The 16,305-nt window shown below is 63.8% G+C and overlaps 1 protein-coding gene across 4 annotated transcripts in view; it reads left to right on the top strand.

The window, feature by feature from the left end:
* LLGL1 (LLGL1, scribble cell polarity complex component) overlaps positions 1–16,305 on the top strand; it is a 38,140-nt gene that overhangs the window by 19,919 nt on the left and 1,916 nt on the right. For 2 of the 4 annotated variants that reach the window (XM_019541932.1, XM_019541929.1), the window contains exons 5-22: positions 2,731–2,889; positions 2,975–3,137; positions 3,662–3,797; positions 4,503–4,557; positions 5,634–5,791; positions 5,874–6,091; positions 6,318–6,385; positions 8,777–8,927; positions 10,171–10,275; positions 10,773–11,065; positions 12,020–12,173; positions 12,601–12,754; positions 13,236–13,519; positions 13,981–14,245; positions 14,571–14,685; positions 14,797–14,891; positions 15,326–15,449; positions 15,735–15,814. In XM_019541932.1, the coding sequence (XP_019397477.1) occupies positions 2,731–2,889; positions 2,975–3,137; positions 3,662–3,797; positions 4,503–4,557; positions 5,634–5,791; positions 5,874–6,091; positions 6,318–6,385; positions 8,777–8,927; positions 10,171–10,275; positions 10,773–11,065; positions 12,020–12,173; positions 12,601–12,754; positions 13,236–13,519; positions 13,981–14,245; positions 14,571–14,685; positions 14,797–14,891; positions 15,326–15,449; positions 15,735–15,813 (2,776 nt within the window). In that variant the 3' untranslated portion in view covers position 15,814. The remainder of the gene's footprint in view (positions 1–2,730; positions 2,890–2,974; positions 3,138–3,661; positions 3,798–4,502; positions 4,558–5,633; positions 5,792–5,873; positions 6,092–6,317; positions 6,386–8,776; positions 8,928–10,170; positions 10,276–10,772; positions 11,066–12,019; positions 12,174–12,600; positions 12,755–13,235; positions 13,520–13,980; positions 14,246–14,570; positions 14,686–14,796; positions 14,892–15,325; positions 15,450–15,734; positions 15,815–16,305) is intronic. The other 2 variants (XM_019541930.1, XM_019541931.1) reach the window with 2 other exon arrangements.

Below are 16,305 nucleotides of genomic sequence, written 5' to 3'. Positions count from 1 at the left end.
CCTCCCGCTTCCCACTCTGGAGGGTGGGGATGAGAAAATGTTAAAGCGAATTCTCCTGGTATCGGCGCGCGCTCCCGCTGGCTGTCCGACAGGATAAACTAAGCTGATTAGTTCGTTGTGAGGACTTCTCTGGCTGCAGCTCGCGGCGTGTGATTTGGAAAGCAGCCCAAGGAAGCTTGTTAGCAAACCTAGGTGGGCAGCGCCCTTCCTCCCGCACGGCCCGGCTGGGGTTGCGGTAGGTGAGGCACGGCTCGACTCGTCAGTGGGAATGCCTTTGAGGCGCCGCGGAAACAGATGGCGAACGCTGCGTCTCGGGCTTCGTCGCCTCGAACCAGCGTGGGGCGATGGGAACGAAAAGGACGAAGTGGGCCTTTTGTCTCGGGAGAACAAAGGAGGAGCCGCGGTGAAATGCTGAGGTCCGCGGGACTTGAAGCGGGGCGGGGGTTGCACATCTGAACCAGCTGCAGCTGCTGTCGGCTGTCTGCTCCTGCCCCACGGCAAGCGGAAATCACACGGCGCGGACTTCCCCCTCGCCGAAACCCGTGGCGTGGTGAAGCTGGGCTGGATGCTGGCAGACGCCCCCTCCTTTTGGAGCGGTGTCGGTCGTCTGTCTGCACCCTCTGGATTAAAACGGTTGTGAAGCGGTGAGGTGTGAAGTGGCACTTCCTCTGAAGCAGAGGGCCTCGCCTTGGGCGCTCTTCAGCCTGGATTTCAGCCGTGCAAAAGTTTCAGTCATCTGCTCACAATCCTACAGAAGCAGGATGTCGGCCGCTGTGGTTTCCCTGCTTTCCCCGTGGCAGGGCAGGGTGTGAGGTCTTGTGCCAGGGCTGGCGGGAGTTTTACTAAGTGTTTAATGGTGGATTTGTATGTGTTGGTTTGGACAGCGCTCGGGCCAGGGCTGGACTAGGTGTGACCTTTGGAGGTCCCGTCCAGCCCTGCTTCTCTCTGGTTTCCACAATGCCCGACCCCCAGGGACTCGTGTGATTCACGCAGTTGAGTGAAGCTGTTTGTCTGCCCGTGCTGGTGCCATAGTTGCCTGGTCAACCTCTTTGTGTTGCACCCACGGCCACGCTCAGCAGGACATGGAAAATCAGACCCGTGCTCTGTCCTCCGTGAATCTGGCTAACTCAGGGAAGAGAGCATGCACCCTGGCTACGTGAACACCTTTTAAAGGAAGTTCGGGTCCTGTTAGGAGCTAGCATTGCTTGTTCTCGGAAGTGGGGATGGAGGTTACAGAGCCCTGCAGCCGAGCTGGCCGGAGACACGAGCGTGAGCAAGCAGAGGGCATGGGCTGTGCTCTCCCACCGGGCCTCCCAGGAGCACCCCCACGTAGCAGCGTGCGCCTGCACGTGCAGCACCGGTGGGCTGGCTGGATTGCTCTTTCCTGTGCCGCTTTTCTAGTAGACCTTCGCTGAGGGGTGACACCAGCTAGGAGCAGAGCCGGGGTTGCTCACCCAGATGTGCCGGTGCTGCCACGTCCGCTACTGAGGTGGCACCTTGGGTCGACCCCAAGCGACGACTGGCCCTTCGGTCCCAGGGACGCTGGCAGCAGGGTCTGGCAGCCGTTCTTGCCTCTAGGGAGAGGAGCAGGGATGTCCAGAAGATGCCAGCGGAGAGAGGCTGGCGCCAGGGGCAGCTCTGAGAGGGCCCCGAGGCAGAGCACGCGAGATGGCAGCTCCTGGTCGGAGCAGACGGACAGAAACGGTGACGAGCAGGGACAAGGCTGAACATTGCACCAGGCACGGGGAAGTGGCCTGTTGGCAGGATTGGGCCACCTAGAAGGCTCCTGTGGTGACGGGGTGACCCCAGGCACTGCACTGAGCCCTCTCAAGATGTCGGGGTTTTCTGCCACCCGGCTGATTTTTTTTTGCTACCAGGGCTGCCCTGTGTCAGCAGTGCCCTAGGGCTGCCTTGTGTCCTGGTCCGCGCTCCTCTCTCCCTCTGGGAGGGGGGAGGCTCCTACGCAGCCTCTGCCTGCGACCCTGAGCAGAGATTTCCTCCACGAGACCCCTGAACATGCCTCTGCCGCCTTCACCAGGCAGGGTCTCCTCCCTGCACCAGGGAGACTGCCTCTTTTGCACCTTAATTGGCTGCTGCTCACTTCATAACGAGTTGTAGCAAGGGGGAGCGCAAGCGGCAGGGAAAATTGCAGGCCCGAGCCCCGGTGCTCCTCTCCCAGGCGCCTGCAGCACCTTGCCTGTAATTAAGCAGCCTGTAATCGGGCCTGGGCAGAGCCGCTTGCTGCTCCCTGGCCGCAAAATCACCAGTTGCCGCCGGTTAGAGGCCAAAGCCTGAGGTGCGCTGGCTTCGTGTCATCAGCTTGCGCCCTCCGGGCCCATCTCCACTCACGGGGGATGGTCACGTGCAAGCAAGGACCTCCCTCATTCTCGTTCCCAGCCGCTGGTGGGGTGCGAGAGGACCTCGTGGGGTGCAGGGTGGGGAGGGAAGGGGCACTTGGATTCGGTAGGAGTCCAAGGAGCTCTGTCTGCGCAGAAGTGGCCGTAATCCTGGTCATGGGCCCAAGGGAGACCCTGGGTGCTCTGGCTGGGTGCCCAGGTTTGTGGCAGACAGCACGGGGAGGAGGATGTTATAGTTGCCCTATACCGGCAGGTCACAAGCCCTGTAAGGAGCCCCTGGAAATGGGGTGTCCCCTATTCAGCCCAGCAGGTTGGGTTGCAGTGCCCGGGCTGGCATGGGGGGGCTCCTGTCTGACCACCGCTGTCCTCGCAGCTCGCCGCCCAGCATCGCCCGGGTGACCGTGATCCTGCTGAAGTCGGCCTGCGACGTGGCCTGTCTGGGCACCGAGGGCGGGGGTGTTTACTTCTTGGACCTCTCTGGCTTGACCCTGCTGGAGGACAAAGCCTTGTTCCAGGATGAGATCCTGCAGAGGTGAGGGGGCGCGGGCTGGGGCCGGAGCTGGGGCTGGGGGGCAGCGAGGGGCCTGACTCTGCTCCCTTGTTCCCTGCTGTGGCAGCGTGCCTGACGACTACCGCTGCGGGAAGGCCCTGGGGCCGGTTGAATCCCTCCAGGAGCATCCGCAAGACCCCAGCAAGATCCTGATCGGCTACAGCCGGGGGCTGGTGGTCGTGTGGGACGAAATCGCAAGGAAGGTCGACCATCTCTTCCTGGGCAACCAGGTACCGTGAGCTGGGGAGGGGCTGGCCAGGTGCCCAAGATGCTCTGTGCCTCCTGTTGCACGGCTGGGCGGGCAAACGTGTGGGCCCGTCTCTGCACTTGCCCAGCGAGTGCCCTTGTCTCCCGCACCCGAAGGAGTTGCCTCCCTTTTCTCGTGGCCCGGAGTTGCCTGGGTGCTGCTGGCCTTGGCCCTGGGGCTGTGCTCAGTCCTGAACTCCTTAACCAGGCTCCTCCTTGAGTGCTGGGGAGACTAGTGTAGCTGACACGCTCCTGGCTGGTGCCTTGGACCTGCCCTCCACTGACCTGGGCAGCAGCCGGTTGGGATGCAGCTTTCTCCCCAGACGCATCCACGATCTGCATCAAAGCAGCCAACACTGGCTTAATTTTTCCCCCCCATACACACACCCCATGAGCAAGCCAAGGGCTCCCTTTCCTCTTGGCTCATCAAGGGTTGTTTCGGGCCCTTCCCCAAGGACCCCTTGGCTTCTTCCAACCTCCGATTCACGGCCCTGGTTGTGTCTCTCAGCAGCTGGAAAGCCTCACCTGGGAGCGGAGCGGCAAGACCGTGGTGAGCTCACACAGCGATGGCGGCTACATGGTATGGTCCCTGAACAGCTCTAGCCAGAAGACGCTGCAGCCTCTCCTGTCCACCATCCCTTACGGTGAGTCGGCTTGGCCTCGGGGCCTGCTCCCCCCGCGCTGCTTCTCTAGTCATGCCCAACTCCTCCTGCCCCCTGCTCTAGCAGGAGAGGGGGTGCAGGCATGTGTGACCCCGGGCATCACCCCTGCCTCATGCAGCACCCGGACCCCCCTGCAGCCATAAGTGTGAGCGCTGGAAGTCCTCTGCTGGGTGGGGAGCAATCCCTGGCATGTCAGCCGTGGGTCCAGGTGGAAAGGGTTAGGTTAGGTCGATTAGGTCTCATCTGGGTGCCAGAGGAGGTGTTTCTTCCCTACCTGATTGCTGTAGTAGGCCAGGGCGCCCTGGCTAGCTTTGGGAGTCCCTGGAGCTGGCAGCACTCCCCGGTGGGATGGGTGAAGTTCTCCTGAGGGATTTGGCTTCTTACCCAGCCTTTCTGGCTGCCTCCTGCGAGGAAGTGCCTTGCCCAGCTGGCCTAGGGGGTGCAGTTCAGGCCCCTCGCCTAGTTCAAGGCCACCTGAAGGACCAGCCCAGAACAGGGCTGAGGGCGGCGTCCAGGGCCCTCTTGCAGGGGCAGATTGGATGTCAAGTCTGCACAGTGAGCCTCGCTGGGCATCTGCCTCATACAAGGGAGCCGCGTGGGCAGCGTGCGCCAGGCTCCAGCTGATGTGCGGAGAAGCTGGGTTGCAAGAGCTTGCATCTGATACAGCCCCTCCCTCGCTTCTTCCAGGTCCTTTCCCATGCAAAGCTATCAACAAGATCCTGTGGAGGACCTGCGAGTCCGGGTACGTCCCATGCCAGCACGGTTCTAGGCTGCCTGCTCCCAGGCGCTGCTGGGCTGCTGCCACGGGGATGCCCGTATTGCGGCACCAGCCGCAGGCGTGGGAGCCGGCGGACCCGGCGTGTGCAGGGGGGAAACTCCCCGAAGCTGTACTGCTGCTCGGAGCATGGCCTCGGCAGGCTGAGAAGGGGCTCCCTGCCCTGGCAGGGCATGGGCTGATGAAGTGGGGAAAGCTGGGGGTGGGAGATCTGGGCATGTTGCGAGGCTCAAAGCAGGAGCTAAACGCAGCCCGCAGGCCCAAGGAGGGGGAAAGGCCAACGCGCATGGCCAGAGCCCAGTGCTGTAAGAGACTCCAGTCCCCAAGCAGCTGAAGGAAAGGCCTTGCGAATCCTCCCCCTGCCCCCCGCAAGGCTGGGGCAAGGGGTTGTGGACTGGAGTGGACAACACTGCTCCTTGTCTCCCTTGGCCATGACCCCCCCGGCCCTCCAGCAGAGTATCCCCCCGAGTCCCCTGCCTCCGCCTCGCAGTATGCTTGGCCCGGCCGGGGGGGGCAGGAGGCTTTGCTCAGCGCTGCCGGCAGGACACGGCGGAGCCCCTGCCTGCGCCTCTGCAGTCCGCTGGCCCAGGCCGTGCACGGGGGCTGGAGAACATCTGGTGCAGCTGGCTGGGGCTGTCCCACGGAGGCGTTGGGGCCGTGGGGTGCTCGCTTAGCGATGGCTCCAGCTCCCTGCTGTCTCTTGCTCTGCTCCCAAGGCCTCCGTGGTGCTGGCCTGCTGTCGTGGTCCCCTCCTCTGCCCTCGGCTTTGCCTCCCCATGCCCAAGAACCTCCTCATGCAAAGCCTGCCCCCCACCCCCCGGGAGCAGGGCACCACATGTCACCTTGCCCAGGCCCAGGCTTGGGACCTAACGGCAGGGTGCTGCTATGGCCCGACTCCCACTGCCCCCCCAGCTGGCATCCCATGCCCCTTTTATCAAGCTGCTGGGGTTGTCGGAGGCTCTGTTCCCTGCCCTGTGCTGTGCTGTGCAGGGCAGGCCAGAGGCAGCTGGGACAGCGCTGACCATTGCCCTCCTTGCCTGCAGCAGCCACTTCATCATCTTCAGCGGGGGCATGCCCCGCGCCAGCTACGGGGACCGGCACTGCGTCAGCATCCTGCAGGGACAGACCCTTGTCACCCTGGACTTCACCTCCCGCGTCATCGACTTCTTCACTGTACACAGCACCGAGGCAGCCGAGGGGGGTATGTGGCCCATCCTCTGCGCCCCAGAGGCTCCCGGCAGCTCCCGGCCAAGCCCAGCTCATCCTGCTGCTTTGTCTCGTAGAGTTCGACAACCCCCGAGCCCTGGTGGTCCTGGTGGAGGAGGAGCTGGTGGTCGTTGACCTGCAGACACCCGGCTGGCCCACGATCCCCGCGCCCTACCTGGCGCCCCTGCACTCGTCCGCCATCACCTGCTCCTACCACATCTCCAACGTCCCCCTGAAGCTGTGGGAGAGGATCATCAGCGTGGGGGAGCAGCAGAACCCGCAGCTCTCCTCTGCGGTGAGTCCCTCGCCCCCAGGGCCGGCGGGGCTGGGCTGGACTCCTGTCGCAGCGGGGCCGGAGTCCACTTGAGGGGGAGTGGTTGGTGTGGGGGAAATCCCTGCTGTGCTGGTGGGGGGCGTGAGCCCCTCTGGGTGGTCACGGCAGGGTGGAGGGGTGAGGGCAACTGGCTGTCGCGTAACGTCCTCTCGCCCCGCGTGACTGTCTCCCCTTTCTTTCTCTCTAGAACTGGCCAATTGATGGAGGGAAAAACCTGGCCCAGGAGCCCACCCAGAGGGGCTTTCTCCTCACAGGGTAAGCACGTGCCAACTGCCCTCAGTGCCTGTCAATACCCTGGTGTGGAGGCGCCACCTCGGGCAGGCGCTTCCCCGTGGAAGCTTGCTCCCTTGCTGGGTGCCGGGGACCCACAGCGGGTCTCGCCCTGCCCTCAGCCCGTGCCCGCGAGGCTGGCGTCTCCGGGCTGAAGGCCTCTTGGGCCAGCAAAGTGCGAGGCAGTGTCCAGCGGGCAGAGCAGCGGGGCAGGACGCTGGGGGCGCAGCGTGGCGGGGAGAGAGGAGTGGAAAGCCCAGGCAGCGTGTGGGATGGGCCAGCGGTGGTGAAGCCCTTCCTTGACTGCTGCATGGGCTCGCGGCCCCCGTCTGCTTTGGCCGCGGGGCAGGAATGCGTCGCTGTTCGTTTGTTCTCTCTCCCTCGCTTTTAATTGTCCCGCTCTTGGCCAAGCGGTGCCGACTCGGAGCCAGCAGCGCTGCTGGCTCCGGGCTGTGCCAGTCCCTCCAAGCGCGCGGGCCAGGCGTGTGAGCCGGCAGATGCGTAGCTGGGGGGATCAGAGCCCCGCCGACGTTTTGGGGCATGCAGCGAAGTGCCTTTCCCCGGCAGCCAGCATGTGGACGGGGGCTTGGGGCCAGCCGCAGTCTCTGGCGCAGCCAGCAGCGTCCCCCCGTGCCGTCTAGACTCGACTCCTGCCTGGGGAGCGTAGTGCCCCCACGCCGCCTGCTTGCCACCCCATGGACGGCCCCAGTCAATAAGGTGGCTGCTCTCCCATGGCCAGGCCTGAGATGCACGTGACAGCTGAGCTGAGCTGTGGGCTTCAGGGGTCAAAGCTGGTGGGCAACCCCCAGCGCCCCATGTGGGCTGAGGGGAACCCCAGGCTGGGGCGGGGGAAGCATCGCCAGCCCCCGGGGCAGTGAACGGCAGTGGGCTCAGCAGCCTGCAGTTGTGTGTCTTGTCAGCTCCTCGCCTCCAAACCGTGGCCCAGCTGCGGAGGTGCAAGGGCTGCTCCTGGGCTCCAAGGGGCTCTGGGTCGAGTTGGGCCCCGTTCCTGGGAGACTGCTTCCCTGGAGAGTTGTGGGCAGGCTCGGTGCAAACCGTGCTTGTGGCACCAGCCAGGGCTGTAGGCAGGCTCGGTGCAGCCTCCCAGGGCTCCAACCTTGGCTTTCCGCAGGAGGCCGTCCTTCCGATTTTTTTTTTTTTTTTTTTTGCTGGCTGACCACACGGGTATCCTGCATGGCTGCAGATGTGGGGAGGGGGTTTTCCTTGCCCTGGCAGAGCCAGGGAGAGGGGTGCTCTAGCAGGGGTGTCCTAGAGCTGAGGCAGGCCTTGTGTCCCCTGTTCCCGGAGGCATTGATGGGGGGAGCTGCATTGTTGCAGGGGAAGGCATCGAAATCCTCGAGTACCTGCCTGCCAGGAGGGGCTGGAGGCAGCTGGTAGAGAGGGCTGACGGGAGGCCCAGCTAGCTCCATGCAGTCGGCACAGAGCCCCTTGTTATCCCCCAACATGCCTGCATCGTTCATCTGGAAACCTGGCTGCCTTTGTGCCACCAGCCCCTTCGATTTCCCCAGAGCTGGGGACAGGAGAGTCGTGGTCCGAGAGGGGTGGAGGCCAAGGCTGGGGGTGTGCGGTGTCAATGCAGAGCTCCAGCTTGGTCTGAGCCGAGACCGGGGAGGCAGGGCCAGGAGACGGCTGCCCACACCCAGTTGCTCCTGACAGGGCCTGGCTTGGCAGCAGGCTTGCTGGTACCTTGGCTGCAGCGTGCCAGCTTCTGTGCCTCTAACTGGGAAGTGCTGCACATCGCTGAGCTGGGGAGAGCTGCAAACGCTCGGTACCAGCCCAGGGCAGAGCAGCATCTGGCCAGTGCATTACCTCTGGGTCAGGGACTCCTGCCCTCAGCTCGACTCTGCAGAGTCGAGCTAACTCGCACGGCCTGAAGCAGGGCTGATGAAGGTGTTGGGAGCAGCTGCCTGGGCTCAGTGGGAAGCGCAGCTCCGGGTGAGGAGCATCAAGCAGGGTCCAGGTGTTGCTCGTACCTGGAAACTTCTCCTAATGGCTAGTGGGGTTGATGCCTCCCTGGCATGAAGATGGAACAAGTGTTTGCAGGCCCGTTCCCCAAATTCTCTGAAGGGGAGTTTGAAAGAGGATGGTGGGGGCAGATGACAGAACAAGGAGCAATGGGCTCAAGTTGCAACAGGGAAGTTTTTAGGTTGGATATTAGGAAAAACTTTCTCATGTAGAAGAGTAGTAAAGCCCAGGCTCCGCCAGGATGGAGGTGCTTGCCTCTGGCTGCCTGCAGGGTGGGGACATGGGGTCCAGTACTAGCATGTGGCTTGTCAGGGCTGCAGCATGAAGCAGGGCTGGTCCCACACCAGCTCATCATGCAATGACGGGTGTGCTGTCTTTCTCCCCCCGCAGCCACGAGGACGGCACAGTCCGTTTCTGGGACGCGTCGGGGGTGTCCTTGAAGCCACTGTACAAGCTGGGCACAGCCAACATCTTCCAGACCGACTGTGAGCACAACGACAGCCTGAACCAGGCCGAGGAGGAGTGGCCGCCCTTCCGCAAGGTACCGCGGCCTCCACCCTCCTGGCTGAACGTTGCTGGCTAGGGGAGGGAGAGGACGCTCGGCTAAGTGACCCCCAAGGGGCATCATCTGTGCCAGTGCCCCTTGTCCTAAGGCCTTCTTTCCCCACCTTGTGTCTGGCCTTCTCGGCCACGCTGCTTGGCTGCACCAGCGTGAATCTGGAGTGACTCTGGATTCTGCTGGGGGCCCCCGTGGGCTTAGACTGCAGTGAGAGGGAAGCTCAGCCTTGCTCTGCGAAGAGCAGTGGGCATGCAGTCCATGCTCCAAGCCGCCCCGACGAAGCCTGTGCCCAGCATCCCTGGCAGGCATCTTCGGCGTCGGCAGCCAGGGCAGTGCTGGCGTGGTGCCTGGGCGCCAGCAGGTGCGTTATCTCCGTGTGGGTGACAGATTGCATCGGTCTCGGCTTCCAGCGAGACCCAGACAGATTGTGATCGAGCTGGCAGCTTCCAAGGCCCAGCGCCAGCTGGTGGGACCCAACCTGCTGCGGAGCGCAACCCCTCCTGCACTGCTGCCCCCTTTGCCAGGGCGCTGTCGGCCCCCGGAGCCTCTGGCAGCGCCCCACGGCTCTGCTGCTCCAGCGGGGGTGGGATGCAGGGAGCCCGCGTCTCTTCCAGCCACCTCTGCTCCAGCACATGCAGCCCCTTGTCTGTGCTGGGCATCAAGGATACTAACTGGTTAGCTCCCAAGTAACCTCCGCGGCCACAGCTGCAGGCAGGGCTGTGCACACGCCGTGCGCATGGCCATGCAGCATCCAGCTGTGCTGCTCTGCCGGGCACAGCCTGGTACCCACTTCTTTTTCACTGGAGTCCCACTGTGCAACCAGAGGTGCCCCAGTGCTGATGCAGGAGGGGAGGGGGTTACTGGGGTCCTGGGGGGATCCCATAGTCTTTGTCCCCCTGGGTTTGAACACCCAGGGCTGCATCAGCGTGTTCAGGTGACCTGCAGTGCCCTGGCTCAAGCTTCAGTGCCAGAGGGAAACCCCTGGGGAAAGCTGGTCCCTCCAGGCCAGTTGGGAGCCACAGCCTGCATGGCTGATCCCAGCAGAGGTGGGAAGGGGGGGTGGGGGTTGTGTTTTGCGTTGAGGCCTGGCCCGGGGACAGCAGAGTGGAGGGCCCTAGCTGCGTGTGTGCTCATCCTGCTGGAGACCAGCCTGAAAGCGGCACTGAGCTTCCACTGGCTTGCGTCTACAGCTCCTGACCCCCTGCTCCCTCTTCCCATCGTGCAGGTCGGCTGCTTCGACCCCTACAGTGATGACCCCCGGCTGGGCATCCAGAAGATTGCGCTGTGCAAATATACGGCCAGGATGGTGGTGGCTGGCACTGCAGGGCAGGTAGGGCAGTGCTGGGGAAACGGCCCCCCGGCCCTGTCGTGGGGGTGCAGGAGCATCCAGTGAAAGCAGCCATTCCCTTTCCCTTGGCCCTCAACCTCTTGGGCGTCTCCCTGAGGGCCGAGGGGCTGATGCGGCTGCACTCTGGCCGGCCAAGGTCTCCCAGCTGGGGGGCTCTGCCTCCTTTGGAGAGGCACTGTCTGTTCCCTCATGAGCCCTGGGGGGTTTGGCCTGGCCTGTTCCTCTGCCCCTGTTCTGGGCACTCCCCTCCAGCACTAAGGCTCCCATCTGAGCAGCCGCCTGCCTCTGCCCTCTACGGAGGTGCCAGCCATGTCTGAGCTGAGAGGTTTTGTTCCCCCCCCCCCCATTCCCTGCCAGCTGTGGGTTGCAAGGGCTGGGCCATCCCAAGCCCAGCTGGGGCTGGAGTGGATTCTGGACCCCACTCTGAGCCGAGAGCCCAGGCCCCCGCCTGAGTGCCACTGTCCCTGGGCTCCCTGCAGGTGCTTGTCATGGAGCTGAGCGATGAGAAGTCAGAGCACGCCATCAGCGTGGCCACGCTGGACCTGCTGCAGGACCGCGAGGGCTTCACCTGGAAAGGACACGACCGGCTGGCGCCCAAGAACGGCACCATTGCCTTCGCCCCCGGCTTCCAGCCCAGCATCCTGGTGCAGTGCCTGCCCCCAGCCGCCGTCACCGCCGTCACCCTCCACTCCGAGTGGAACCTCGTTGCCTTTGGCACCAGCCATGGCTTCGGCCTCTTCGACTACTACCGCCGCAACCCCGTGCTGGCCAGGTGAGGCTGTGCCACAGGGTGATGCTTGGCACTCGGCGCCCGTGGAGGTGACTCTTCATGCTGCTTGCCCCAGAGTGGAGGAAGGGGTGATTTTAATTGGCATCTCCTGACCTCTGCACCACTGAGCACCCTTCCTAGGGAGCTCTCAGATGCTCCTGGACCCCGCTGGGTCATGGGGCTGCTCTGTGCCTGCATGCTGTGTGGCCCTTGGCTCAACTTGGACAAGCCAATGCTGTCTTGCTCAGGTCCCTGCCCCACACATTCACATGAAAGCTGGATAAAGCCAGCTGTAGAGTTGCTGCACGCTTTCGGGCACTCGCTTTGCAGTTGGTTGGCTCTCTCTAGCCGGAGAGTCCTTCATGTGGTGTGATACTTGCTTTGCACATGTGGCCGGTCTAAATTTTATTGTGATTTAACCAGTGAATTGCACAACATGTGCAACATGTAGCAGGGGCCTTAGCAACCTCCTGTGTGCAACGCCATCACCCCAGCCAGCTTGTCCACGTGCCAGGCTGGTGCTGGGGGGCTCTCTCAGCTGTGACTACGAGTATGGCTGGCTCCCAAGCTTCCCCACCTGCTATCTGGCACTGCAGCCTGCCAAGGAGGGAGCGATGACCTTTCTGGGGCAGCCGTTGCTCCTGACTGCATTTTGTCCAGGCTGGTGCGGTGGCCCCAGAGGCTGCGGCCTATGGTACAAGGCATATTTTATTGCCGGGTCCAAGGGAGATGGCATAATCCCAGCAGCATGGCCCCGTGCTCTGAGCTGATGGGTGGGGCTGAGTCTCAGTTCCCCCCGGTTTATGGCTTGGTCCAGGAGTTGGCATGTGCAGCTGGCTCTGCTCAGGCTCAGCCAGGCATGTGCTGTAGGTGGGGAGAAGGGGGTCACCCTCCGTGCTGGGGCTGGGGGAGTGCTCGGTGCATGCCTGCCCAAAGCGCTTAGGTGTCTGCCTGCAGATGCACCCTCCACCCCAACGACTCCCTGGCCATGGAGGGGCCCCTGTCCCGCGTGAAGTCCCTGAAGAAGTCGCTGCGCCAGTCCTTCCGCCGCATCCGCAAGAGCCGCGTCTCTGGCAAGAAGCGGGTCCCCACCAGCAGCCCCTCCAGCAAGGTGAGCGTGGGCACGCAAGCTGCTGCTCTGCTCTCACAGTTGGCAAGTCTGTTGGGGCAGGGGAGGCCTGAGCTGTTGATGGATAAACCCAGCAGGATATCTCCTCCTCCTGCTCTGGAGTTCTGTCAAAGGCACAAGTTGTGTTTTGGGGGGGAGCGGTCAGCTGTCTGCAACACCTTGGGTCCTCCCAGGAGGGAAGGAAGCTCCGTGTGACGGAGAGGGGCTAAGTGATTTGCCTGGGGTCAAATGGGGGGTCAGTGGCAGAGCAGGGAGCTGAATCCAGGTCGTAGCCACTGGACCCTCTTTGCTTCCTGTCATTGTTTGATGCTCCCCCCGGGCCCCTGCTGCCTCAGGGCTCCCACAGGGCTGTGACCTGAAGCTGGTCCCCGAGCCCCCTCTGATCTTGGGTCGGCGTCTGGTCCTGCAGGTGCAGGAAGCCAATGCTCAGCTGGCCGAGCAGGCGGGGCCCCCCGAGGTGGAGGTGACGCCCGTGCAGAGGCGGATCGAGCCCCGGTCGGCTGACGACTCGCTCTCGGGCGTGGTGCGCTGCCTCTACTTCGCTAACACTTTCCTGCGAGATGGTGAGCCCCCGGGACCGTCCGTGTGTGCTTGCGCGCGCGGTCACTTCCCCTGGGCTGCAGGAGAAGGGAGGCCTTGCTGCAAGACCTTGGCTCAGGCACTGCCAAGCTGGGGTGGGCCCCCTCTCTCCGCTGGTAGCGAAGGCAAGAAGCCTGGGAGTCGGGAAAGAGCCTCTGTGCCCTCGACAGTACAACACTGCACAAAGGAACGGGCTCTTCCTTCCTGACCCCTATAGTGCCCAGCCTCTGCCCTGAAGCAGTGGGGTGAAGGGACCATCTCGCTGCAGCTGAGGCAGTGTTAACAGCCGTCTGCAAACCGTTTGCTGCTCTCTAAAGCTGTGGGGTGGCCTGTGCCACCTGCCTGAGGTCTCTCGGGTGGCCGTGTCCTTCCCTGCTTGAGCTCCTTGGTGCTAGTGAGCCAGAAGTTGGCATCCACGGGGCCCCAGGGAGAGGCAGGGTGCTTACCAGTGCTGCTCGCCCACAGCCACGCACCACGGGCCCACCATGTGGGCGGGCACCAACTCTGGCTCCGTGTTCGCCTACGCGCTGGAGGTGCCATCGCAGGAGAAGTTTTCGGAGCGGGCGGTGGAGGCCGTGCTGGGTAAGGAGATCCAGCTGATGCACCGGGCGCCTGTCGTGTCCATCGCGGTCCTGGACGGCCGTGGCAACCCCCTGCCCGAGCCCTACGAGGTGTCACGGGACCTGGCCAAAGCCCCTGACATGCAGGGCAGTCACTCCGTGCTCATCTCCTCCGAGGAACAGTTCAAGGTGAGGTGCTTGCTTGTGTCCCGGGTGCGAGCGGTGCCCAGCTGCTTGCTTGCCGGAGGCAGGGGTCCCTGCGAAGAGCCTGTCAGGTCGGGGGCTCCAGAGTTGTAGGGTGCTGCTGAGAGGTTCTGGGACGCACAGCCCAGTCCAGGAGGGAGCTGGGGGGGATTTGGGGATGGGAGTGTCTCTGCTTGGTCTTGTCTTGTGTGCAGGGCTCCGGGGCAAAGTCCCAGTGCCTTGTCCTGTAAAGTGGCTGGTGGCCAGGCCTGTCCTGTGGCAGCAGCTGTCAGCTGAAGGGCTCCCCTGCTTGCTTGGAGCAGGCCATGTCCCAGCTTGTTGCAGCTTGGAGACCCTGGTGTGGGACTAGTTGGTTCACGGGTCTCTGACTTTTATAGCTGTGCTGGGGCGGGGGAGGGATCCCCCTCTCACTTGCCCACCCCCTCACTCCCCTGCCTCCTTCCCAGGTATTCACGCTGCCCAAGGTCAGCGCTAAGACCAAGTTCAAGCTGACGGCGCACGAAGGCTGCCGGGTGCGGAAGGTGGCACTGGTGAGCTTCGCCAGCGCGGCCTGCGAGGACTATGCAGAGCATGGTCTGGTCTGCCTCACTAACCTGGGCGACATCCACGTCTTCTCCGTGCCCGGCCTGCGGCCCCAGGTACACTACGACTGCATCCGCAAGGAGGACATCAGCGGCATCGCCTCCTGCGTCTTCACCAAGCACGGCCAGGGTGAGCCTGGGGACAGGGCAGGCTGGGACGTGGAGCCGAGGGGACTCCTGGGTCTGGGTGCTGGGCGCCTCCTTCACCCCGTGCTAGCAGGAGGCAGTGCGGGCTTCGGGATCTGCTGTTCCCAGCCCTGCCATGTGGGTCCTTGTGTGCTGCCCTGTTCCCTGGTGCTGTGGGCACCGGGATGTGAACCGTCCTAGGCCTGCTAGAGGCTGGAAGGAAGCGGTGGGAGCCAGGTCTCCAGGGTCGAGCCATGTTGGGCAGCTCTGCCAGCGCCATGACCCCGGGCAGGAGGTGCCTGACGCAGTCCTGGGTCCCCTCCCGACAGGCTTCTACCTGATCTCGCCCTCGGAGTTCGAGCGCTTCTCCCTGAGCGCCCGAAACATCACGGAGCCGCTCTGTTATCTGGAGCTCGCCCGGCGGCACGATGGCACCTGTCTGGGGTAAGGTTGTCACCTGGCTGCGCATCACGGTGTTGCCCAGGGATCGTCCCATGATGGGCCAGGCTCTGGGAGCCTGAATTGCGGCCCCTCTTCCCCCACTCTGTCCTTCAGGAACAGCTTCCCTGGGACGCCGAAAATGAGCCAGGCCAACGGCACGAACATCCTTCTCGGCTCAGAGGCCAGCCACTCCCCTGCCGACAGTGACAGTAAGGAGATGCCAGGCACCGCGGGGGGGGTAGGGGATGGGGGGGGAGCTGCTCTTTTGCAGCTGCCCTTGCTCTGGGTGCTGATGGCTGAATCTTGCAGTGGGAGAGATGGGGTCTGTGCCTGGCAGTGCCACCCCTGGTCTGTGCCTCCCCCTGGCACAAGTTCGTGGGGCTCCCTGTGGGGTGGTGGGGCTGCAGCCCCGCCCTGCAGCCTCCGCCTTTTTTGGGAGGAGGGGTTGGCTCGGGGGTCCCTGACACGCTGGGGCTCGGGGGGCTAGGAGGTGTTCCCCAGGTTGCGATGGTGGGGGTGGGTTGTATTATTGGAGCAGCCCCCGGGGCGGTGTTGGCTCTGGGCAGCGCCTGCCAGCACAGCCCCTCTGGAGCTAGCGTGAGAGGCCCCAGCACCCAGCAGTGCCCTTGCTCCCTGCCCGCAGGGACGTCTGAGGAGCACCAGGCTGCCTTCTCCCTGACGCCCATCGACTCCCCCAACAGCAGCCTGGAGACCCCCGTGGACTCCACTGGGGACATCACCGTGGAGGAAGTGAAGGACTTCCTGGCGTGAGTGGGCATGGGGCGTCTTGGGGCTTTCCAGCCGGGCTGTCACGGTGACTCTCAGGCCTGCTCTGCCCTCCCCTGGCAGAGCCCAGCACGTGGATGTGACCGGCTTCCCAGGCCAAGCCCACGTCTCCTCTCTGTGGCTCCGAGCCTCTGCTTCTCCGCACCCGGGAGCCCCCAGCGGTGCGCAGAGCCGAGGGGCTTCCAGCTTCGCCTGGCGGGGTGGGGGGTGCCCTGGAAGCGCTGCCGTGGCTGGGGCCTTGTGAACACCGTGCCCTTCTCTCCCAGCTCCACGGAGGAAGCCGATAAAAACCTGAGGATCCTAAGCGAGGAGGACGCTCGGTTGCTGGGGATTCTCATCAAGTGAGGTGCGAGGCAGCCCGGCGCCACGGGGGGGAATGGGCAGCTGGGCCGAGTCGGGACCCCGTGCGCCGCTGAGAGCCGGGAGCTGCCCGGGTTGTCGTGCAGGGCTGCTGCCCCTCTGCGGCAGGCTCGTGTCTTGCAGCTGTCCTGGCCTCCCTACATTAGCCCCAGCAGGTCTCCTTGGCTGGGCTGCTGGAGGGGGCAGTAGGGGATGCAGGGTGGATGGAGCAGGGCAGGCTGGGGAGCCCGACCAGCTTAGCTGGAGACGCCTGCCTGGGCGGGGAGAGCGTCCACGGTGCAGACCCCAGACCTTCATCAATTCATCTGGAGGCCTGGGGCCCATCCAGGTGGTCCAAGACGCCTGGCAGCTCAGCCTGTGCCCCGTGGAGGGCAGTGTCACCACTCAGCTGCTGCGCAAGGAAACGGAAAATCTCTGGATTTGCAAGGCTGGAAGTGAAGGGGGAGGAGGGAAAGCTGCTTTTTTTTTTTTTTTTTT

The sequence above is a fragment of the Crocodylus porosus genome, unplaced genomic scaffold, assembly GCF_001723895.1.
Source record: "Crocodylus porosus isolate Cpor-Errol unplaced genomic scaffold, CroPor_comp1, whole genome shotgun sequence".
Taxonomy (NCBI): domain Eukaryota; kingdom Metazoa; phylum Chordata; order Crocodylia; family Crocodylidae; genus Crocodylus; species Crocodylus porosus.
The sequence above is the reverse complement of the archived record's forward strand: the minus strand, read 5'-3'. Positions and strand labels throughout refer to the sequence as shown.